This window comes from Chiroxiphia lanceolata, chromosome 1 (genome assembly GCF_009829145.1).
Source record: "Chiroxiphia lanceolata isolate bChiLan1 chromosome 1, bChiLan1.pri, whole genome shotgun sequence".
Classification (NCBI taxonomy): Eukaryota; Metazoa; Chordata; class Aves; order Passeriformes; family Pipridae; genus Chiroxiphia; species Chiroxiphia lanceolata.
In genome coordinates, this window is record NC_045637.1 from 139,111,624 (window position 1) to 139,138,002 (window position 26,379).

Consider the following 26,379-nt stretch of genomic DNA (forward strand, 5'->3'; position numbering starts at 1 on the left):
ATGGATTAAATTAATAATGTAAAGGAAACCAAATAGGCAAGATGTTTTGAAGCCAAAACATCACTTTCACTCATCCATGTTAATTAAAGAGTACTCTGTAATGTTACAGTTTATTTACCATTCCTGGAGAGCTACAAGTCAGTCAAGAGTCAAGTGCAAATCATTCAAATATATCTTAAGAAAATAACACTGTTAAAAAAAGAAAATCAGTAATCTGAAATGGAAGGCAAGGTAATTCCTTCAAAATTAGCGTTCTGTCTGCTGAAGACCTTGATCTTGTAACCATGGTTGCAGCTGAATTTCTAACTGCAGTCTACATAAAAGAAGATCTTGTGAGACAAGAGTAAGGAGCATTCACAGTAGCCAGCTAACAAGATGTTCGATGCAGCAACATTTAGAAGTTATTTAATTCTGACAGTGTTGCATCATCAACTGTGTCCAAAATATTCTCTCAGTCCCTGTTAGTGACCTACCATGTTTAACTGCCTGCTGGGAGTTAACAAAAAAAAAAGAAAAATATTAAGAAAGAAGCTCTAAAAAAGTAAGCTAACCTTTTGCTTCTAACTAAATTGAATTCTTCTGGGTTTTTTCCCCGCAGTTTGAGGCCTATGATAAAAATCAAATTGATAAAACCTGAACTCAGTCAAGAGGCTCAGACAGAGATCTAGTCTTGCAATTCAAGAAAAAAATTACATTTTAAAAAAGGTACACTCAGAACATGTAGTATGAAGACACTTCTTTGTATTATGGAAGTCAACAGTGCAGTGAAGTTCTGTTGATGCAGTGGCAGAATAACTCATCTTTTCACCCTTCAAAAAAAAGCCAACAGGTCCAAAGCTTCAAAGCTTTTCTGTGACTTTAGTAAGCATCAGCTTGCCAGGCAGGAAAGAGTTACTGTGAGAAAACCCTCTACCTGTGTGTTCGTGGTCTCTGGTTCAAGGAAGCTGTTCTTCCTGGACTGTGCTGACTGCCCAGCCTGGCAGGACTGGTCATGTAATCATTGGGGACTGTTGGTGGTTTCACTGGCTCCAGGGTTTTGTAAGGAGTATTTCGTCTGGTAAAGGAAAAAAAGATTTAAAGACAGAAAGATAAAGGATCAGAAAATCAAAAGGATAAATAAATGAAGTAGTAAAGCCATTTGTTTTCTAAGTTTTCCTGAGAGATCACTGCACAGTGACCCACATTACAGTATATTAAAGAAATTCCACTAGGCCAGGTAGAGAGGTCACAGTCAACTGTCTAAAGTAGTCTTACATAGACAGATGCATGCAAGTTGGCCTATAGCACAAAAAGTGGTCAAAAAAGCCTAAACTAAATATACCACCCAAAATGCATTCCTTGAACTACATAACATACAATAGCTACATCCACATAACGTTCTGGGTTTACCTGTCACTATGCCACATGCAAACTTTCACTGTAACAATTTCCTCTTCCTTTCCTTCCGAATGCTTTCCAGAGATATTCTTGGCTAAAAGTATTCATCAAGATTCACAGAACAAGCGACATTTGCAATCACCATTGCTTTTCCTAGGAGCGCTGTTTCACATAGTAATCAAGCAATCTCATCTCACATAAGCAGATCTAAAAGCACCTCACAGATGAGCTTCATTGCCTCCATTTTGCAGCCCAAGAAAGCAAAGCCCAGAGATCTCAAAGTCACCTACCAGACTGCATTGAGTCAGAAATATAACACGGATCTTTCAAGATCTGTTTTCCAGACCCCTTACTGCCTTAAGAACAGTGTGTTTATTGTACTGAATCGCAGAGCTCTTTGGTTCTCACCAGTAACTAAGAGATCCCTTGCAAAACATGGAATTTGGCAATGCACCAGCTAAGCAAAAACAAAAACACTTAACTACTGGCATTTAATCATTTGTTCGATTACTGGTTATAACTGAGTTGGTAAGTTATACAGTTTCCTGGTATTTCAAGAAACTTATTGACTTCCTTTTCACAATATGAAATGCAACAGTACTAAACTTAAACTGTAACAATTTACTATTAAAACTTCTAAAAGGAAAAAGTGGAAATACTATAATTGTTTTCATGTACTGTGGTGTTTGTAAATTAGTTTGCCTATATAAAGAATTCTAGATGATTTTAATATGCAAGTTGCCACCACTTATATATCTGCCAAAAGAGATCAGTTGTGGAAAAAGTAAAGAAATCTTGTATTCCAGTTGTAAGAGAGAGATCTAAAGACTACCAAATAAAATTATAAGCAAGGAAGACAATGTGCTTCCAACAGAAATTACCTTGAAAAGTATTGTTTTAAAGTACGCTACCTTGAAATGCACTGGCAATAGGAACCACTGTTCAGCTCTGCAGTACCAACTATTTTGCCTATACAATTTAAAAATATTGTCAAAAGCAAAACCCCACTGCATCCTCAGGTTCAGCAATGCCTCACCTTCTCCTCTGTCCTTCTCAGTTTCATTGAAGAACTCAAACTCCTAAGCACCAAAGCTGCCAAAACCAGTTTCTTTCCATCACTCAAATCCAATCCTTCCCTTTGCTTTTCTGCCAGCCTTACAGAGGATGAAAGCACTCTTTCCTGACACTCCCCAGAGCTCTCCACCTCACTGTCCCCTGTGTTTCAGAGTGATCCGATAACCCTTGCCAAGAGGGAGAGCTACAGGGAGTCCAAGGCCTTGCTCTGCTCCAGGACCCTCGAGGAACAACTTCAACTACTCCCACCATCCAGCTCCACCAATTCACTTGTTCTTACATGGTACTTCCAACCTGAGCATCCAAGGTTTTCCACAGTCTCTCCCTTCAAGAGACCCCCGCTCGCTTCAGCCCTTTCCCTTTTCACTCCACGCCGTTTCTGTGCAGGACTCCCTCCCCACCATACTCCTTTGTATAGTCCTGCCTTGGAGGGACAAGCTGCACAACAGGCAGCTTAACAACTTAAAGGTCCCTGTTACACACTGCTCATTCTGATTTAGGCGCTTATCTCTGCCTTCTGGATCAAAGGGAGAAGAGTAGTATCCCTGTGGTTTCTAGCGATTTTTTCTGCATAAATTAGGGTAAGTCATGCCTATGATATTTCATGCTTTGGCAGAACGTGGCTGCTCAAGACAAGAGCTGTACTTCCTGAACAAGAAGGGCAGATACAAATCTCTCTTACAAACCCACATAATTCCTCCCCCTCAACCAACTGCTGCCTCTTGTCAAGCTCATCTGGAAATGACATTCAGCTGATTAATCCTTATCAGGCATCAGCTAAGGCAACCAAACAGCTCTGGTTTGTTCAGAGGGGAGCATTAGAGAGGCAGCTCACCAGTACATCAATGCTGCTGTTTCACTAGCAAGCATCCAAGAGGACATGAAAGAGCTACCCAGGTTCCCAGGGCTGATAAACAACTCCTTCTCAGCTGGGATAAGAGACACAATTGGAATACTGATTTCATGCCCTTGAGCAATGGGAATTTTCACAAAACATGCTGAAGAAACCTCTAGGGTAATTTCTCTGTGGAATACGCAACAAACAGTACCATCAAAGCATCGAATCTGGATTAAAAAAATCACTAAGTCTTCAACAAAAGCAGTTGCTGCTTCTAATTTTCCTTGACCATTGCTCCTGATCCCCATTTTGTTCTGTCTCATTATTCTTCATTTTTTCCAGCCTCCTGCCCCTCCCAGACAACATACCTGGAGCTAACACAGCCACACCAGCCAGCCAGCTTTACAATGCCTCAGTCCCCCATAGCATAAAGGAAAGGCTGAGTGTGACAAATAGGTAGAAGGTCGTTTAGGATGCCTTTTGGAAGCTGTTACACAGTTGGACGGACAAAACCATATGGCACGTGCACTGAGCTTCTTAAGTATTAATGTTTTGGTCTCTAGCAACAACTACTTGCTGGCACACCAAGATAAGCAGATTTCACTCCCCACAGGTCCACAGCAGCAAAACAGATGCAGAGAACTGTGCTCACAGTGGGACTTGGGAATAGCAAAATCCTTCCTCATTTAAGCATAAAACTAAAAATGCACAAGCCTGCAAGAATCAATGTTGCCACTGTATTCACAATGCCACAAATTGTGCTTAGATAACGCAACAAAGACAGCACCAACATCCATTTCATAGCTCATCTAATATTGAGAAATGAGTAGATAAAAACGTTACCAATGAGGTCTTTCCCCCACTGAAGTTAAAACCTAATTGAGATTCTTTTGTGTCACTAAGGATTTCTCCCCAAAAACAACAGATTCCTCATTTACCCATATCTATAATAAACCTTTCAAATCTTTCAAAAGGTCATCAGGAAAATAAGAGTCAATGCAGCTGAAAGGGTTTATACAGAAAAGGTAATTCTGATTTTTTTGCTAAAGGCAATCAGAATTGTCATCTACCCATGAATTTAAGAAGCACCAACACGAACACAATTAAAAGTTTCTACTACATGGTCAGGACCAAGCAGTCCATTCTTACCCCAGAGTTCCCCGGCCTGACATGGGAGGGCTTGGTGGTTTTTGTGTAGGCGGATTTGTTCTTGACAAGGTGCCAGTTCTTGCAGGCTGGTTATTTCCATGCTGAAATAAGGGAAAACATGATTTTATTTTTGTAACAGAGCAGCCCTATTACTGACAGCTTTTTTTTTTTTTTAAGTGTAAGAATATGAAGTGAGAATTCCCAGACAGCTTTCAAACAGCAAGTTTTCAGCTACACACAAGACAGACACCAGTAAATACAAAGAGTCTAAATACAAGCTTAACATTATTTTTGCTATCAATTTACAACAGACGTCAGAAAGGTAGGCAATTGACAGGTTCATGCACAAATCTCTCATATAATTTTTTTCTTTAAAGGGAAGCCACATTTGTATTCATAGCCATTCAGGTGTTAATAATTTAAATCAAACTTTAACACTGACAGTACAGAATAGCCAGCACGGCCCAGAATTTCTCAATTTGCCCTGCTATTTGACTAGCAGAGTCATTCAGGTTGTCTGGGAAGTCTCCTGCAAAAAATGTAAGTGAAGGGATCAAGGCATCTACTAAATTCAGAGCAAAGCACTATATGTGTTAGAGAAATTAATGTATCTATATATAAATGCAGATGTCAATGTATCACAGATATATTGACAAACGCTAAATGCTGTAAATAAAAAAAAGTATAGCATGTTTAATCTAAATATCCTATGGAAAGCAGAGGAGAGTGTAAGAGAGCGCTAGTTTTCAGTTTTAATGGCTCTGCAGCCTCTACTATCAGTCACATGAGGCACTGTGGTCAAAGGAGAAATAATACTTCTTACCTTGGCTTTTAGCCACTTAACGTTGGCAAGAAAAGGGGGGAAAAAGGTAGAAATTAATGGCAGATCCATCACAACTGATAGGACAGCTTAAACTACAGATAATCACATTTTTAAAAAAAATCATTTGTGTCTACTGATAATTAGCTCATCCCAGTACACTGTCTCAGTCATTGAAAGTCCTGTGTCTGACAAAGTGACCAGAGAAAAAGCACCTGTGTCAAAATTAAGTTTAACTAAGCTTTGCCAGATATGTCTGCCAGGCTCCTCATGGGCAGTAAAGGGGTGGAAAGCACTTTGCTGACCATTCAAGTACAAAACCAAATGAATGCTATTTCAATGGCAACGTGCATTTAAGAATTCATTCACAGAACTACAGTTTCAGCTATATGTGCAGAAGAAATGTGCCTGTTATTCTGACACTTAACCTTCACATGTTTTGAAGAAATCCTAGCTGCTGCATTGAATGGCAAATAAAGAAAAGGGAATTTTCAAACAGGATGAGCAGCAGCGCCTTTCACCTCTGGTTTATTGACAGAAACCTGATTCAAGCCAGCACAACACTGGCTGCTCAAAACTGTGCTGGCATGGCTCTAATGATTGTTATTCTGAAATTCTAGCTCTTAGAATCAAGTCATTATGTGACTCCACTGTATCATTTTAACAGCCTTTGTGATTGCAGAGGGAAAAAATATAAAAACTTCACCTCATGACAAAAGCATGTAAAATTCTAAATAAATTCAAGTCAAATTCTCTGATTTTTTTCAGCAGGGGGACCTGGGGGGTGGAGGAATGGGATGCAGGGATAGACATTCATGTTTTTGAATCAGAAAAAGATTGGTTTCATCAATTTGGGGAGGGGGGGAAGCAAACACAAACACCCAAAACATAAAATAATCCTGATGCTTTCTTTTTAGGTTGTTTGGAAATAAACTGTCACTTCCAGAAGAAGCCTCCTAAGGCACAGCATTTAAAACTGTTGTTTGCACTTTCTCGTCCTTCTCCAAGAAACACAGATCAGTTTAAAGGCATCCATGAACTCAGTAAAAAAAGTAAATAAAACATGCTATACAGCAATGTGCATTTGAGATTACCAACAGGGTCTGCAAAACCACTGAAAAACAGATGGGGTTTACAGATCAAAAGAGGTTGAAAGCCACTGCCCTAAAGTTATTCATATTATAGAACAGAAACACAAAACCTGTTCCAAAATTCAAATGAAAAAGTTTAGCTCTGGTAAGTAAATTTTAAGATCAACCCATTTACTCCCAGCCAGGGCAGAGGTTCATCACCAGAGTGGTAGGCACTTAAACCACTTCTGTCCCCACATACTTATTTCATGGATAAACATGAAGGCTCAGTTTCCAAGATGCCAGAGTAGTCTCCAAGGTATTATATTTTTAAAACAGGCCTTTAGCACTGAAATTTGCTTTCTCCTCTCACAGGAATATGTGACTCTTCCCCTTACTTCACCAGTTGCCAGGGGCAATGGCATAATACAAGGAATTTGTTAAAGGAGACCAAAAAGTAAAAAACTCTGGGTCCTGTCTCTCACCAGCAGCCATAGCTAGAAACTTTTTAAAGGCTTAAAAGGAAGGGTGGCATGGTTTCTTATCCAGCCTCTGCTACTAAATTTGCCTGCCTCAAAGATATAAACCCAAAATGCTTCCTTTCTCTCCTTCACTTATGCAGTATCACTCAGCATTTATGGTGAGCATTTCCACCCCCTTTTTAATCCCTGTTACATTCTGCCTCCGCTGCAGTGACAATATGAGTATCAACATCTAGCAATGATTCAGTTATCTTCATCTTATTTCAAGCCTTTCTACTGCTAAGTACTGTTTAACACACTAAACATTTATCTCAAGTCCAACAACACTTAACCTTTATTTCAGTCTCTAGCACTACATCAGGTGAGCGTCATCTCTTTTGCTATGAGATAAACAATATAGACAGATACACACTTGACTGTGCAGAAGAATTAGAAACTGTTGTCGTACTGCTTTCTATAAGTAAAAAGATCCTCTCTGTTGCTGTCAATATAAACAAGAACTGGGATTCACATGGGAGAGGAACTCCTGATCCAAAAGACCTAAGTAAGGGAGGAAAGCAAATGAATCAAAGCAAGATGAACCATATGGCTATTTAATCATGGTTAACAAGCTAATTAATTAGGAGGAGACTTTTTTTTTTTTTAATTTATTGGCTGAGCTTATGAGGTTAACATTGCTGCATTTCTTGGTCTGAAAACAAAATGTAATGCTTTCTAAGCAACTAAAGAAAACTGCTTGGAATTGGGAACAGTTTATGCAGCAGAGTCTAGACTCACCATGATTTTAAGGAAAAGGTGAAAAAAAGATAGCAGAAAACCAAAAGTGGGCAACATGTTTAATGTACATTCAAGCATCTCTCTACAAATGCCTCTAGGCCAACTAGCCAGTTGGCAGAACATGACCATCACCAACTTGCCTGATTAGTACCGAGAAGGCCAGAGCCAGGAAGGAAGGAAATGCAGGGCATGAAGAGAAGCAGCAGCATGCATAAGGTTCACAGCTTGAAGAGGGAAGAGACTGTTCTAAGAGGGTATAAAATAAGAGATGGGAGATGCAAAAGGAAAAAGGCTTAGTCAAATAAAAAGCATCATTGAGAACTCCTGCAGAAGCCATGAGCAGCATGACTCGCTTCTCCTGCTACTTGTAGTACTGTACACACAGGAGACAGTTGTCAGCTAGATACCAGCATCCTGGATGACATACAGATTAGAACAAAAACACAGTGTGTAGGCTTGCTTGGAATGCTTGTGATGCTGAGGCAGACACCTAGATAGACCAGGATGTTCCCAGAAAGAAGACAGCAGGGTAAGCAGCAGTACTGGTTGGGCTTTCTTGCAACCATCATAGCAGAGAGATGTTTTAAAGAAGCAAGCAGAACAATTTTGCCTTTTCAGGGAAAACCCAACAAGCATGTGGCAGTCCTCGATAAAGCTTTAAGGGTTGTCACAAAACTAAGAAACCACAGTCTCAGGTTCAAGAAATAGGAGTCAACCTTGTTGCATTTCCAAAATATCACAGCTAGGGCAGTGACACAACTGCAGGGTTTCAACAGCATGGAAGAGCAGGTTGACCAAGGACTGAGAGCCATCAGTGGACTGGAAAGCAGTAATGCAATGGGCAAAACAGGTGTTTGCAACAGCCATGCAAGGCATTTATCAAAGCCAAAAGTGAGGCTGCTCCCATAACTGATGCCAGGAATTTACAACACCTGGACTGAAGAATTTTAGCTGTGGGTTTGGAAGGACAAGAAATGATTGCTCATACCAGGAGGCTTACTTGCTTAAGGCAACTATTTTGGCAATTCCAGCATACTCAGTTCTGGTAGCCTAAACAGTACAAAAACACCTGCAGTGTTTTTGTAACAGATAAAGGCAGTACTGCAGGTTGCTGTAACTGAGGCCAAAGAGAACAAGACCAAGAATTGCATGAATGGGTAGGGTGTGAGGCAATCAGAAGTACCTGCTGGTAGCCAAAGGATGTCCAGAACATTGAGGGACTCCAATGGCTGGCCTCAGGAGGAGCCATCTAACTGTTTTTAATAGTTTTCATGCGAAGTAACAAGTTGTGGGGGAACATTAGTCATGATTCAGGGAACTATAAAGCTATCATTTGAGCTACAAACTGTGCTTGGAAAACTAGGGGTACGGATGTTGCACACAACTCATTAATGTGAGCAAATGTATCTATAAGCACACAAAAGGCCACTTGCACACAGAAGCAAAATTCTTATCACAATGATGTCCAGTAAGTTTCTCCTGCACATATCAGCTATGAACTCTCCAATTTCAGATTGCAGGAACTTCAAAGCTCTATGCAGGCTGCTTGTACTTCCCTTTGTCGCTCACTATTTCTCCAGCTCGTGAATTTAAAGAGCCAATTTCTCTATATCCTGCCATATTTAGGATCACTGAAAGTCATCATTAAAGACCATGCAATATAAGTGCTGATCAGTGGAAACAGAAGTTTACAAAGTGTGCTGGTCTCATCTCCATTAATAGTAAGTTACGAGTAATATACTTGTAACTTTAATATTTATGGTCTGCAAAAGTAATAATTGGCCTAAGATTACTCGACCAGTAATCACAGTCATCAACTGCAATAGAAAAAACCCCCCCATGATTGCTCTTGACTCTTTAGTCAACCTCCCCTTTTACTTAAAAAAAGGTATTTTCTTTATTAGTCAAGGGAGAATGTCCCTACAGAAAGGTAGCTGGCCAGTAGACCTTTTGAAGTGCTATTATATATGTGCAGCTTGGCAATTTTGCTCAAGATTGCCTCCTGCCTCACCAGTGGAGGAGTTTTGGAATACCACAAGGTGACACAGAGCAAGAAAAGCAGCAGCTGGAAAGGTGCTCGTATACGAAGGTGTGGGATGGCTGAGGAAAAGAAAGAGTAAAACTTCAAGTCTAGAACATGGTTTCCTTACAGAAATCAAGATATGGAGTTTGGGAGAATATGTAATCAAAGATGCCTTTCAGCAGGCAGGCTGTATGTGGGTGTCAGACACTCAGGATAACACACTTCTGCCACTAGTTTCGTGCAGTTTTCACGAAATGATTCCTGTGTCTCAATTTTCTTACCAGAATGTGTCAGAAGCCTTTTTTGTTCTTTATCTCCTTATAGTCCATGCTAAAGCAGATTTTTTGGAGAAAATTTAGGTTTCAAATCAATATTTCTTTCAAAATTGAAGATATGTAGGTAAGTCTCTCTTCAGTGAAATTTTACCTTTATCTTTTAACTGTAACCTCTCCCTGTATTATCTGCAACATAATAATTAGTCTTCTGTTACCAGCAAACAGATGTAGCTTGTCAGTATTGCTTCTTCCCTTTATTTTTGTTTGTTTCCAATTAAAAGGCAAAAACAAGTCAAATGTGACCTTACAATGTTTTTTACATTTTAAACTGCTATTAACATACGAAAACCTGCTCATGGATGATAGATGATCCTTAAGCACTCAGTAGTCTTGTTCAAAGATACTAAGATTCCTGCCTTTAAAGACTTCAAGCTTTTTCAATTGAGTTGGTAGCTTTGCATCTAACTACAATAAAAAAGTTTAACACAAAAAAAAGTATTTTCAAAATTAGAAAATAAAGAGACCTCAAAGTTTTGAGTTTTCTTTGCAAGCTGAAAGGCTTGAAACCTACATTGTATCAGATGACACTAGGCACGCTTCTGATTTCTAGCAGCAAGTGCCCTACGGAAAACACACAGTGTTAACACTCACAACAGAGTCATTAGAGTTGGCAACAGGAAGTCACTATTTCCCCCAGAGAAGCATTCTTTACCCTACAGCAGTATTTACTGTTTGGCCGTGACCCCAGAGGGATGATGTGACATTAATGAAATTGGCAACATGACATCCTTTGAAGCGTGAATGTCTGATAGAGGCTGGTAAGGGGACAAAGGCAGCAGCGGTTCAGGTTCAGGATCCCTATCTCACTTTGGTTTTATTATAGTGAATTATTTAAAAGTTAATACTCCAGTGGCTAACACATAAACAGTGTTACCCTAAAGGGTAAGTAGGCACGATTAGGTAGCCTTCCACCCTCACATCAGCATCTCATCTGCATGTTTGTTTTGCACTGACACAGATGAAAGCATGAGGACCACAGGCGAGAAGGACAGGCTGAGAAGGGTGGGTGAGAGCAAGACACCCTTCTCTAAGCTTGGTGTTTGGTAAGTTCTGGCCCAGTCCCTACTTTAAGGGAGTCCTTCCAACTTCTATTTGCTTGAGAAAGATTTCTGAATGCTTAACTCCTGTTTGACTTCCTGGGCTCAAAATCTTCTTATAGTTTTAATGTGCTGAAATGCAAATTTTTTTCTGGTGACAAAATTACTATTTTTTTTTAAATTACTTTTTTTTTTTTAAAAGCTGAAAAGCAATAATCTTCATATACAATTTAAGTTTGGTTTTGAGGAACTATTAGTTCCATAAAACGAACTTGATCCCATTACAGCTATTAGGCATTTCAATTAGGCATGTATTCAACATTTTATCTGCCTGTACCATAAGGCATCATTTCAATTTCCTACTTAGCTGCCATTTCACAAATTGCTGCAATTCCACTTGCCTCCTAATCAAAAAAGATTATAATTAATTCAAAGGCCACTCTGAAGTTGGCTTTTAAGGCCAAATTCTAGAGCTTTTAAGACAGCTTCCAAGCTTCCTCCTTCTTCTCCCCACTCTTAAACTAAGGATTTTCTGTATGAGTAGTTGTGTTTGACCTATTTATCTCCTGGCACAGTATATTTTTCTTTCCTTTCACAAAAAAAGGAGAAAAAGAGGAAGGAAATGTTAAAGTAGCCTCTGCCTAATAATTTTAAACCAAGCTCCACACAGGAAGGTAGATGCTCATATCACGACAGTTGCTCTTGTTTACCAAAAACAACTTCAGCTACATTCCCCTATGCCCAGAGGGTGACAGCTGAGCAACTACTTAACAGACCAGCAGAAATACCTGCCTGTGTGTTTCTTGGAGCCATCCTCACAAATTTGTGTTGCAAGGCAAAGCCTTCTTGCTAGCAAATCAACTTTAAAAGCCCTCCTAATTTTAACTGATGCTAGCCTCGGCTTTATAGGGACATATATAAAAACCAGCAACTTTCCTCTTTTTGTCTATAACTGTCCCTGCAACTCTGTCATCCTAGGATGCTCTACAAAAGCTTTTCAACTAAGAAGCTGCTGGGGGAGGAAAAAGCACTGCCTTCCGAGGAAATGTCTCCCATCAGTGAGGAAACCTGCTACAGAGAGCAGCTGCTTACATCACTGCCACCTCCACCCTCACCTGCCCCCACAAAAATTGCTGCATCTATGTGAGACAGAAGGAAGCAGGTAGAGCTGTTCTTCCTGCCCCAAGTGCAGGCACCTGATTTTGCATCCCTTCTACATAGCCATAAGAAGCAGAGACAAAGAAAATGAGCTGTGAGTATATATAGGTGTTCCTGCATTTGCTCAGATGGAAAATGTATGGCGAAGACAGCATTTACCCTGAAGATTACACCTTTCTATTTTTTTAACTCTGAGAGACATTATTTTTATGTACACTTTTTCATATAAAATAATTCAGGATCACCATAAAAATATACTGCATATTTAAATCACATTTTTCTTAGTGTCAATATTTAATGAAATCAATAAAAGTAGAAACAGGGTATAATCCAGTCTGTATTTTTGATTTCTCTTCCTTGTGTTTTCCCTTTCTGTTTCTTTATCAAAGCCTGCACCAGAACACAACAGAGTCCCACTAACAGCAATATTGTAATCTGCAGATTTCAAAGTGTTGCATAAATTTTATTTAATACTTAAATGCCAATGTATATGTTGTACTTTATTTTACTGAGAGTGGCTACAGCAGAAGACATTTAAGGAGCCGCAAGTTAGCCAAACTGACAATTATTCTAGGCAAAACTCAAACTTCTTTTCCTCTAGAAAAACATGGTTTATAAGGCCTTGTTGGACATGTTGCTGTCCAACTCGGGGTGAAGTTTTTGCTCAAGAAAATAACACTTAACAGAATCTAAAGCATCTCCTAAGACCATTCTGGACAAGACAAAGTTTGTAATTCAATATGCTTCCCCCGATTTGTATGTCCAAGTGGCAACTCAGGTTCTCAGCATCATCTGTTACTTGTGCTGACTTCCAACAGGACCTGATTTGGTTTCTGAAGTTGTTTTGGTTTGATTTTCTTATAACAGCACCAGCTACATCTAGGTTTGCAGACAAAGTAAGCTACTTCCTTCAGAGCTTTCATCTGTGTCACTCTTGGAACCCAATTAATATGATGGCTAAAATATTTAATTATGTCATTAATTAATGACATAATGACATAATGAGTGTGTCCAGTGAATGTCAACACTAATGAAGGTGTCAAATGCATGACAGCCACCTTGAACTATATTCCTGAGGTCTGGCTGGCAGTTTATTTCATTTGTGTAACGAGTCTACATAGAAAATACCAACTGTTTCATGCCTTCCACAGTTGCAAAAATAACTTAGGTAAACCACTCAGTGAAGAAACAATAGCAAGATATGATGTGCAGCTGACTTCTAATGAGTTGGTAGATTTGGTTACTCCTAGAAGCTTTTTTTACCTCTGAAAAGACCAAGTTTTTAATATAGAATAAATTACTAACATTTAAAAAAACCCTTTACCGGAAAAATAGTATAAGAGCTGCCTAGAAATAGGTAAACAGCGCTTTATTTCCACCCCCTAAACAAAGAGGGTCACATGAATAAAGACACTGGCATTCCCAAAAGCAAATAGCCATATTGAAAAAGGCAACTGCTACGCCTTAACAACTTCAGCCTTTGTGGATCAAACCACCTGTTCTGAGCCTGCACAATGCAAGTAGTTCAGTAAAGCATCAATTTCAGAGACTAACAGTAATTATTCTACTTTTTAAAAGTCTTCTACAGCACTTGATCCCTGGAGCACTTAAATGCAGAAACCAATAACCTGACACTGAATTCCTGTGTTCTCTATTCATAGAGGGCTCAAATGCAGACTGTACTGAAAAATCACCAATTTCTCTGACTCCAGTGTTTCTATTTTATAGAAATTCAGACCACGTCTTTCAGGCTTCTACACAAAACTGTTTTTCATCCAGTCTGGCTTCAATTATTAGTGTAAAAAAAAGGTTTCATACAGGTTTAGTTACAAACAAAAGAAAAAAAATCAGGTATTCTAAAGTCACTACATTAATTCATAGGCTAGAGCTGTCAGAGTATAGAACTGCTTTTCAACTTGTGTTGGAATTAGACTCCTCTGGCCACTGGGAGGGTTACTACAAAGCAGGAGGGACACTGGTGCTCTTTTGTGTCAAGTAATTCTGAAAGATCTGTTCCTCAAGAGCTCAGCCATTCAAAGGGCACACGATGGGCTGATGTAGCTGCACAAGTGACTGACCAGAGCACATCAAGCTTTATAGGATACCAGGGTGTTGAATAAATGCCCTCCAAGGGAAGATTATTGTAAACTGAATATACCTGGAAGGCCTGCTCTAGAGGGATACAAAGGTATATTATTACAAAAAGATGTCCAGGGAACAAATGGTGTTATACTAATTCACTTCAATTATAACCACTTCAAGGGAGGTAGACATAAATTTATGAAGGCTTTTATTTAGAGAAAAGGAAAAGAAGGCTGTCCAAAGCATGGGAGTGAGACATCAAAAATCACTGAGATTTAAATGCAAACTAGCTGACCCCTTTTCTCCTGTCCACCCTCCAAAACACCCCACCCCCCAGCTAGTTTCCCCATAGGAAAGGACTTAATTTTTCTCAATAACTAAAGAAGTAAAGGGAGTGGCAGAGACAATTTAATCAAAAGGAGGAAGGAGCAATCCTAAAAGTCAGTCCTGGCTTTTTTTGACAAGTCATTAGCCTAAGATTATGAGCCATTATTTCCTGACAGTATGACTACCACTGACAGTCACAAGGTTATGGCAAACATTGCTCAAAAAACCCTCACTGTAAAACAATCCATTCTGTTATTGTAATGTTTGTATGTGGGAGCATATCAAACCCACAATCCTTCCTATCATAAAGGAACTAAACATTTTAATATCAGTGACATTCTGCCCTGACCCTATCTCCTGGTCTGTGTTACTTGGAGTCCTCAAGTATCCGGGTATTCTTACCTTTACGCCATGGCCAACATCATCCAGCACCGTGTAGTCTATAGGTTTTCGAATATACCTTACAGGACGTTCCATGTTCGCTGGTGCTATAATTTTGTGAGTTCTTGATGTGTTCTTATTGGTCGTCAAAATGCCTATCTCTCTGCGAGCGACCTTTTCTTTATGGATGTCCACAGTCTAGATTGAAAACAAGAAAGTATGGGTTTCTTTAGGCATTTGCTGGTTTTTTTATAGAGCTAGCTACATGTTTAGGCTTCGCTGTTAGTCTGAACTAAGTTAATGTGGCTGGAAGGATGCCAGTTTATTGATGAAATGAGTTTAATCTACACGAACGTTGTTAGAAAATTACACCTTAATGAAATAACCAATATTAATAATAAAATTACAATTATACATTACTGGTTTGACATTCTAAAGACACTATGCAGATACAGTCCTTGCAGATTAACCCTCAGTGTTCTTATGACTGGCACTAGTAATAAATTACTCCGACTCCACAGCTGGGAAACCAGGACAGACAAGCTAAGCAATTTGCCCACAGCCCAGAGGGGGACTAAGCTTGGGAAGTCTGTGCAGTAATTTCTTTCAGCAAAGCCATCAGTGCATGTCAGAGTAAGAGTCTGCACGGAGAAGGACTAATTTCAGCACTGAGGCTAGTTTCAATCATAGTGTTCATAGCAGCTTTACTAAAAAGAATAAAACAAAGCCTTAAAGATGCAAGTAAAGGAATATAAAATATACTGAGTACCATAATTTTATTAGAAAAATACCTAAAGAGACAAAGAAAAGCCAATCCAGCAGTCTGTGAAAAATCAAACTAAGCTTAACATAACAGACACTTTTCTACATGCAATATAACCACTGCTTAAACCCTAGCTGAAGAACAAGTGCAAATCAAGCATCAGATGCCACAGGAACTCCCACCTCTAGAAAGCCCATTTCAAGCTTCAGGGATTGAATTTACTGGTTTAAGTACCTACTAGAACTTCAGGATCTCGTTGCAGGAGAGGGTGTCTGACAAAAACCACCACTTGGAGCAAAACCTATCAAGCCACCACTTTTTCCACTAAAGAAAGTAATTCTTAGTCTGTAAGTATCAATTCCTCCTAGAGAGACTATCACAGGAGAAAAAAAAAAAAAAGAGTGAAGGTTCAGAAAGAAGGAAAAATCCTTGTCCATCAGTATTCGTTTAGGTATGTCTCTAGAAATAGTCTTATCTAAAATGAATGTTGTGATGTGCAAAGTTTTGTTTAGTGAAGAAGATGAAGCACAAAATTAGTTTTCACTCTACTTCTGTATGAGGCAAGATGAAAAAAAAAACAAGGTCAGTATCCAGGAAATGACCATTTCTAGGAAAGTCAGCATTCAGTGTTCACTGTGAAATGTCTTCAGCAGAACTGCTTTTTTCAGTAACTGGTACACATGCTCAAGTAATCTTAAATTCTCCTGACTACAGAAAGACATAAACCCCTCCTTAATAGGTTTGTTAGATACCCTTGCAGATTATAAATGGGAACACAAGTGGAGAAGCACCTAAAGCAGGAATACCAAGCAAGCTTGTTTTCACAGCTTAGAGCTAAATAACAGACTACTTGTAACATTGCAAAAGGTTCTTTTACTTTGGAAGCACAGAGAATCTTAACAGAAGTAAGAGCTGTGATTTTCCAGAGCAATGCAGGACATTAAAAATGTATGTCTACATTAGCTTACTTGAAATAAATTAATTAAATATTCCAATAAAACTTTAGAGAAAGCTTTATTGTTCTAAATGCTCATGCTCTGAAGAATCCCCAAGTCAGGAATTTAAAAAACATCTTTTCAAGAGACAATCCTATATATCAAGAATTTACCACTACATCAGTATCAGATATCACCCACTGCAGCCACATTTGCTCTGACGGCCAATTTCATAGATGATAGCATGAGGACTAAAGAATAAGACTACTCATTTTTTCAAATCCACCTACTATTTGTTCTTTTCCTTTTAGAGGCTAAAATATACATGTTAGTTCTGCCTTTAGTTTGTTTCTTGATCTTGCTGAAAAGGATTATATGAGTGTTGTGCTACATGTTCTTGGATCATCTCTCTTCCAATTTCTCCATACAACCTGAACCTTTCTGTTCAATAACAGCAGCTCTCAAACTACCTTTTAAAACTCTTTAATAATAAGTAACTCTTCATATTTTGTAATACATGAGCACTGCATAGGTGAGATAAAGAACCAACCTTAGTTAGAGCCAATTAACAACATAGCAAAATAGGAGGCTGAGAACACCAATCTAAGGAACACGCTACAATGTTTCAAAATAGGATATTTTAAAATACTGCTATGTCCCTTGAAATAAATCATGCTTCTACTTCATTCTCACAAAACAAATCTGTTATTACCAATAAATTCATTTTTTCTTCAGTGGATGGACAAAAATGCATCTTTATACTAAGAGCTCTCTTAACGTTCATAGCAAAAGAAAAGAGAAATGAAACAAAACAAAGCCCTTCACAGTACAAAAAGATGCATCTTGTCCTAGCAGGTAGTCCACAAAGACTGATTTTTCCTCCCTAAACCAATGAAAATTCCATAAGTTACTGCAGCAGAGGGTAAGAAATTCCAGGAAAAGATGCTGTACCATATCTGTTTTGGAAACTAAAGTAATACTGCAACACGCTGTTGTTAATGGAAAAAACTCTTAGAACAAGAAAAGAGCATATATTAATTTTATTAGACAGCTTATCCAAAATGAAGTAGTGATCTGTAAAGCCTTTGCATGGATTTCAGTAAGGTAAACAAAGCAAAGAGGAGACTGTCTGTATCAGAGAGCAAAGAGGAGACTCTGTATCATAGCACAGGGCCAGTAACGGGGCACATATGTAAGCCTTGAACAGCATTCAGGCATGTCTGTGCAAGAGACTAATTTGCTGTTCAAAGCAAACGAGACTGCAACTCCCCCCACATCTGGTGCACCGGAAAAGCATGGCGGGATTTTACCCCTATGCAAAGAAAAGGCTCACAGCATATGCTTTGCCCAGAGCAATAGGCTGCCCATCAGAGCTACCAGACAGCATCTTACTTCAAGAAATTAATTTTTTTTTTTTTAGATTTGCATATTAGTAACTCTGTGAACATTATGCAAAACAAAGCCCACAACAATTGTTCATTTTTCTATTTTTATTTGTATCTATTTGCTTGACATTCATGTGGAAGTTTATTCTTTAGTCACAGGCAATGTTTTTCACTTCCAAAAGAGGAAATACTCAACACACAAACAATTTTTAGTAGGACAGCATAGTTATCCAGCCAGATGAGTTAATGTGCAAGAGACACATGCCACACATACCAGGTAACAGCCAAAACAGACAATTCTCAAAAAACTTTGGTCACATTTGACATCTGTAGCTATGAATAAATGTTTGTTCTGATATGGTAACAAGACAGCTAAACAGTAGCTGGTTTGTGATTTCATGCATAAAACCTACTTCTAAACATCAAAGACAGTGAAGCAAAGTATGGCAAGCCAGCTTGGGTTAACACAGGTTAATAAGCATTAGCAAAGAGTCAGACCAGCTTCAAGTATGTTTGGCCTGGGCTGAAACATAGATATGTAGCATAACTTAAAATCAAGGGTATTGGGATGGGATTCTCACTCCTAGACAACATAATCCAGTGACAAAAAGTCCAGCATTATACTGATTTGGAGAAGAGGGAAAAGCACAACATGTTTCCTTTGGGAAGCAAAATTTAACTCAAACGCCTTTGCCATTATAACTGGGCTAGGGACTATGCCAGCTAATCCAGAAGCAAAATTAAGCTTTGAGGTTGAAGGAACTGTTAATTATTAGCGGCTTCCACTATCTTTCTTCTTCAAGTCATATGAAAAGCCCAGTTGAACAACACGATGTAGAGTTAAATTTTAACTGTTTGCTTTCTCAGAAGTAGCATCAAGGACAAGTGGAGCACAGCAATGATACAGCAAATAGTCATTCTTTTATTATTCTGTGCTGTAGATAGCACTCTACCCATGTGCTAGAGTGTGCAAGCCCAGAACAAATAATCTACAAGAAATAGGGAATGCAGCACATCTCGCCAAGCTAATTTGAGGATATCTTTAATATTTTAATACAGCTCACACATCTAGGGATATGGGGGGGAGAGAGGGGGAAGGGAAAAAGAAAACCAATTCAAGCTTCTACAACCTTTTTTAATCCTGAACCACTGCAACTCAAATTTATGAGCCAGATACACAGCCACCACTTCTCTCACCAAATGGATGCAAAGCTGGTAAAGAACAGGGAATAAAAGAAAAAGAATAATCTCTATCAAATCAGTTCTACTAACAAGGCACTGCCAACCTCATGCTGTCCTGAAGGACAGGATAACTCATTACGCTAATACCACAAATTTACACCAAGCAAATACCCTTTAGATTTGTACTCCAGAAGTGTTGTGCAGGAAAACTCCAAGTTTCCTACTCTGCTCCTCCCCAGTTCCTCACAAATGAAGCTGTAACAGCACACACACTAACCTGTGTGGTGGAGCTGGAAAAAGCTGCCAGACTTCTGGGAAGCGTGGAGTAATGATTAGGGGAGAGAACAGCTCCCCAGTCCTCAACAGTGAAAGTGGTGGCTACCAGGTAAAAGGAGTGGACAAACAAAGCTCCCCAAAAGAGAGACTAAGACACAGTGTAGAAAGTTACAAATTAACCAAACCACCAAAAAAACCCCCCACTTAGGAAACACTCCCCCTTCCCACCCCCAAAAGCCCCAAAACTCAAATCACCACATGAGTTTGAGGAAGAGCACAAAGTCACTTCAAGAACATTTCCTTCATTTAAAAAAACCTAACATCCAAACACATAAGAGAAAAAAAATCCTAAAATTACACCACCATTTTTACTGACAGCTTTTCAGGCCATTTCATGCAATGGTTTTAAGAACTTTTATTTTCACATCATGAATGGCCTTAAAACAAATGTCCTGTGCTGCACACTGCTACAAGCCAGTAACTTTTCAATTCGTCCCTAAGCCACTCAGACAAAAAGAAATGTAGGCTCAAAATCTACAGGTTTCCTTAAGCCGCTACTTTCTCTAAAGTGAGGAGACAAGGAAGGCCGGGCACCTTTACTGGCAGCAGTTTTCTGTAATTTTAACATTGTATCCCTTTCTTGATTTTTCAGTTCGTGTTGAATATAGAGTTGGGTCTGTTACTAACATTGTATTTCAAGTAAGTAAAGTCCTGGTTACAAGGTAATCAGTGTTATATACACACCTAAATGTTAACAGTATATTAGAATTACTTTATACAAACAAAACCACAGACTTATAAAAGAATGACATTAAAAAAAGAGCCCTAAAACCTCTAATCAAAGACAAGCCAATTGGAACAGCAGATTTGACATACCCCATCAGGCTGGCAATCCATCAAATATAGCATCTCACTTCAGCAAAAACTGTGCCTGATGTGACACAAAATACTGGGCAAAGACACAGGCTTCACAGTGAATCTTGTCAATAAAACTACCGAATATATGGGATAGACAGTGATGCAGAGAAAGTTTAGTGTCCAACCTCGACCTCTGGTACAACTGTCTGGATTCTAAGCTTACTACTTTACATTTGCATATGAAAAGTAAGTTCTGTTCTACTACCTGTAAAAATGAGCTGCAGCTTCAGATTTAGGTGGTAATAGCAGTAAAATACATATAGTTGAATGTTAAACACATTCTAACACCAAAAATATTTGCTACAAGTTCATACACCCAGATTATAAATAGTAGTGTTAACCAAAGGAAATATAACTTAAGAAACAAACATTAAGATGCTTTCAGCATCCTATAATAAATAAAAATTACCCAAACCCTCAATCTTTGCAATCTGTTCCTAGACCCAGCTTTAATATTAACCCTCATTGTCACTCTCCAAAATTACAGATTTCGTTGTCTTGCTCTATAGTTCATACAATAAGCTTCCCTGAAATGAAAATAAACTGATGAGACTAAGAACATAAGCCTGTTTCTGTTTTAGAAATACAGATTTATTCCACTGCTACTTGCACAAAGAAGACTCTAACAGTCTTATTAAATAAGACTCTTATTTAATAAGACCCTAACAGATGAGTTATGGATAATTGAGTAATGGCATTGAAGAGATCCTGGACAAGGTACGCCGTACAGGCCACTTGCAAGAAGTCAGTTTGACCTACAAAAAGAACAAGAAAATCCCCAGCTTTAATGAGCTCAGACAGACAGCTAACTTTTTCAGTGAGAGCACCATTTTATGCTGTTATTTTGTAAAGAAAATTCAACAGAAAACTCAGTATTATTCAACACAGGAAGTGTCAACATATTTAAACTGCAAGAGGAATATTCTACAGAAAAGATCAATTATACGTATAAAGCACATCAGGCATAAAAAAAGCACAAGTGAGTAGTTTGTGGGTTTATGACACATACAGTCACATACCTGCACAATGTTACAAAGTACACATTTCATTAACTCATGACTAAAGTGCTAGTAATTCAAGCATTTGACTTGATGACTAGTATATATATATATATATATATATTGTATGATCCCCACCAAGATACTGTTCGAGAAACTTAAGAATTTACCTATGGAACTAAAATAATTTATTTCCATCTCTTATCCAGGAAAGTCTGAGACTAAGCAAGCCCAGCCTCACTGGAGACACAGAGAGCAGAGTGTCAGCATAAGTGGCATTGGTCACCCTTGTTATCACTATGCACATACTCATTTAGTCCATGGGAATCTTCTCCCAAGTATGAGGCTGTACTGGCACTGGGAACTAGAACTGTCAATTCCATTGACTAGAAATTGTTTGAATACCCAAATTGTGACTGCACCAACTCAATTATAGACCAAAACTGGGCAGTTTGGTGAGCATTTTCTCTTCCCAGTTCTTCAGCACAGACATCTGGTTAAGTTAACCAACACCAGAGAAGTATATAAAAAACCTGAATGAAATGTTGACAGAAGTACTGCCCTGTTATCAGTAACTAGTGGGACCAATCCTGTCTCTAAAGCAGAAGACTTGATGCAACCTTTTATCATGTCCAGTTAGCCATCAACTGTGTGAAGTTCAAGTCCCTAATTAGCTCTGAACACATCTTCATCTCAAGTTACCATACTAGAGGCTTTTTACTGGTTATCTTTCACAACAAAAAGAGGAAAAGGTCTTTCTTAGCACCTCTTTCTCAGTATCTCCCCCTTCAAGAGATGAATTCAAGACATCTTCAACAGCCCCTTGGACAGTCACCAGAGTCAAGTCTGCTAAAGTACTGTCAACTTATCAGTCAATCCACAGAAGAAAGTGAGTGCCAGCAACAAGCAAGTTAGCAGAGAAGAGAAACAGAGATGCTTTTTTCAGTTCCCCAAATTCTTTTCAGAATATAAGGATTTCAAGGCTTTATTATTTCACATACACAGTCCATCACTATGGCTAACAGTTACCTGAACCCCACTGTCTAAATGTCATTTGAGAATCCTCAGAATATCCTGCCATGCCTTCTGAAGCTGCACCATGAAAGACAGGTCTCCTATCACCTCTGAAGCATTTAGACATCCGAGTTTCACCTTGTTTGTTTGCTTTGTATGTGGTGCTGGCAATGTAGGAGGTAACTGAAATAGATTTAAGAGCTGCAAATACAGCAATGTTTTCTGGTAAGTTTATAGATAGAAGTTTCTCACACATTCCCTTCAGCATGCAGACAAGTGACAATAGTAGGACAGGCTCTCCAGAAAGCTTCATCTCCTGAAGTCCTGGTAAATCCAGGCCTCTTAAGGTAAAAGGCTAAAGGAGCCAGATAAGCCATGTCTCGTAATCTGATGTCACCTTCCTTTTCCTGCAAAGAGGGCTCACATTCAAGAGCTTTTACAGATTAACACAATGAACTAAGGCCATCAACACAGATATATACAGCAACTTTCACAGTCCATATTAAAATGTTCACCATCAGCAGAGGGGGGGAAAGGCACTAGACAGATCAAAGGAAAAATAACAAAAGAAATATTAAGTCCTATTTCCAGAAGTAACTCATATGTAAATCTATTTAAAATATATTTATACACATAAAATATATTTATATACGTAAACTATATACATATATATAATCACAATGCTAACAATGCATCTTACAAATATCATCCATAATATGTGGGGGGGAAGGTTTATAAAGTGTTGGTTGTGGCCTTTATTTTGACAGTTTATCACTGTATTTCTTAATTATTTCTGAACACAGATTATATGTCAGTTTAATCCTATGGAGCTAGCCTCTGACATAAGAATTAAAACCTTTTCCTTTATATACACTAGCAGATTTTGTCTGATTCTCCAAGCAACTGACACCAGCATAAAGCAGATAAGATTTCAGCAAGGTTAAGATCTTTTATACCTTCATATACATGTTTTTTCTGGGATATCAGGACAGTTGTGGGGGGGGAAATGGTCAGGGAGGGAAGTATACCATAGATATCTCATTTACTCAGGACAGTTTGCTTTCTGCATGGTTTTAGAATTCAGAAGCACTGAATGTAAAACAATAATGCACATGATTCCATAGCATGTTTCTTAAACCACACTGATTTTAAGACATACTTTAAAAAAAATTTGATTCCTGCCTGACAGAACAAATGCTTGCAAGTGTTTAAAAAAAAAAAAAAAGCCTCATTAAAATCAAGAAGCTGAAAACAAAAGCCAGAGAAACAGGCTTAAAGATTATTGGGCATAGACAAATAGCCTCAGCTTTAGCCTTTCTCCCAAAAGGAAGACTAGGATTCACTGAGAAGTGGACCCCAACTGGACCCCAATTTCCAAAACACAACCTGTGGAGTGGTACATAACAGCTATACAATAGCAATGAAAAGGAAAAAGAGAGGCCTATTTAGCGAATGGATTATTTATATACATGCTTTTCAGAGTACCCTATTGGCAAATCCAGTCACACGTTCTGCTGGGGAAACTGAGCAGAAAGGGGATGCGGGGCAAGGACAGAGCAGAGGGGCCGGGAGCGAGTACATGACATTCTAGGACAAGAATCAGAGCAAAGAAACCAGCCCATTTGTCCAAGAGCCAGACTTGAGTTCATGCCTGATTTTTCTTTCCTGGTGCCAAGTGCAAATAGGACTGTTACGGAGGACACATTCATCCTTCAGACAGGACAGAAGGAAAGAAGCTTCTCATGTTATTCTCACTTATTCTCTTCAGAGCACGGTCATGGAAGACACTGAGAACGTAAAATGGGGCAGTTGACAGAAAACAGTAGGTCTCACCTGTGAAATGCCACCTCAGAGAATAAGGGTCTATAAATGAGAAATATCTGTGGAGAGACACAAGAGTGTCTCATCACACCTTCAACCCCTGCTCCCCACATTCCCCAACTGAAAGGAAGATGATGCCAACACAGAGCATAAGGAGGGGAGGTCTGCAGGAGTGTCTTTGGGAACAGGGAGAGGGATATGGGAATTAAGACTGGCAGATGGTAACTGAAGGCAAATGGAGTTTAAGTCCTACAGAGGAAGAGATTTTTAGCAGCTGTACAGAGGCCCGTATTACAGAAAGAAAAAAAGAAAGACAACAGTCCTCCCTCCTCCCTGTTGCATTGGAGAAATGCCAGAAGCATTTTGCTAAAGTTCACATAAGCATGGGGGAAATGGAACTTCAAACATCTGGAGTATGGAGGTCAGACAGCGCTGCAGAAGCAGCTGGCCCTGCACGCAGGAGGCAGCTGTCTGCCAGGACGTCAGTCGAGTGAAGGGAAGAGGTGGGATGGGTCTGTGGCTAGAAGCAAGAGCCTGGAAAACAGCAGATTGAAGTTCTATTCCTGGCTCTGCCAGACTTCCTGTGCTACGCCAAGCAAGTAGCTTTGCTGCTTGGGCCAGCTTCTTGGAGCTGTGCACCTGCAGCAGCATTGAGAATAGACACAGACAGAGTGTAGGTGGGCACAGGTACAGGCACTGCTGCCACAGCTGCTGCTCTGACCACAGTGAAACAGAGAAAGTTATCCCAGATTTCTCTGCAAAACACCTTCCACCTGTGCTTTTAATTGCTAATGAAAATGCACAAGTGAGTTACGGGTCACACTTCCTGTGCTTTGGTAAACTCTACTTGAAGATTTTAACCATTTGAGCAAACCAAACAGACACATGGTGCAGTTTGGTTTGTGCATTATGAACATTATTCTTCAAAAATAAAAAGCCCTCTAATGATCTCTGATATATGTTCATGGGGAGCACAACAAATTTTTGTATTCTAGATAACTTTTTATTTATTTCAAATTTAACTGCTAGTTCAACACCTTCTTCAAGAGGTTGAGTACAATACACAGGTAGAAAAAAAAAAAGCATCATTAATGCAGATCTCTCTGGGAAGACACAGAGAAGGGGAGATGGGGAGATTATTTGCATTTATGTCTACCTGCCTTCTAAAATCTATGGCTTTTGAGCATCACATGTTGGGAGTAGAGAGAGAGAAAAGTAGCTTTCATGGTGCTATTCCCTGTTCTGAACACAAAATCCCTGATCACTCTAGAATATGCTTTCCAGTATTTGCAGGAGATTCAGCTGTGGTTGAACCCCACTCCCCACCACTGCATAACCACTGCACGACAGGAAATACAGACCCAGCTCTGCACAGATCAAAACCACAGCATATGGCAAATTAACAACCGGTAACCATCTACTTGAGTTTCACACTGTACAACAAACACTTTTTTGAAAGTCAGTTCTCTTACTCAGTCCTCCCTCCGACCCACCATCTCCCCTTCACCAAGACAGGGTTCCAATAAAAGAACCAACAAGATACATCCCCTCTCCTCTACTGTTCTACACAGAGAACCAATCAGACACTTCAATGATTAACTAACACCAGTTGCTAATTAAAACCAGTCTTTAAAGCGGAAGACACTTCAAAAGAGAAGTGTTTCAACTGTACAATCCTACTGATACATTTTTGACAAAACAACATTTGGGATGTGCAATCATAATGTGTTACATTTGTATTCAGTCTTAAAAAGCAGACAAATGCTTTTGATCATGTGAAGTCAAAATCCGAACTGCATGCGTGAGCGTATTTCAGTACATGAAATTAGATTTTAGTAATTTTTTTTTTAATGGGTATTTCTGAAGATATGCATACATGAGGAGGCTCATTTAAAAAAAAAAAAAAGAAGCAACAAAATATGCTTATGCATGCTCCCACATAAGAGTTGCAGCATTTTAAAGTGGTTGAATGAGTTCCTCTTTTCCTTATGGGAAGCAATGCACTTGTCTAGAATTAAACAAAACATACAAACCTAAATATATTTTTGACTGAAGGAAAGCACACGGACAGAAAGGAAAAATGAAAACGGCTTCTTCAGTAGTTTGGACTCACTAAAGAACCACCATGGGAGTAGAACAAAATTGTATGTCAAACGA

At 39.0% G+C, this 26,379-nt stretch overlaps 1 protein-coding gene across 12 annotated transcripts in view; it reads right to left on the reverse strand.

The window, feature by feature from the left end:
- The window catches only part of ABI1 (abl interactor 1), a 78,158-nt gene that overhangs the window by 14,132 nt on the left and 37,647 nt on the right, over positions 1-26,379 (reverse strand). For 7 of the 12 annotated variants that reach the window (XM_032711213.1, XM_032711204.1, XM_032711188.1 and 4 more), the window contains exons 3-6: positions 14,952-15,128; positions 5,262-5,276; positions 4,439-4,539; positions 914-1,054 (exon numbers count right to left, since the gene is read on the reverse strand). In XM_032711213.1, the coding sequence (XP_032567104.1) occupies positions 914-1,054; positions 4,439-4,539; positions 5,262-5,276; positions 14,952-15,128 (434 nt within the window). The remainder of the gene's footprint in view (positions 1-913; positions 1,055-4,438; positions 4,540-5,261; positions 5,277-14,951; positions 15,129-26,379) is intronic. The other 5 variants (XM_032711145.1, XM_032711161.1, XM_032711197.1 and 2 more) reach the window with 1 other exon arrangement.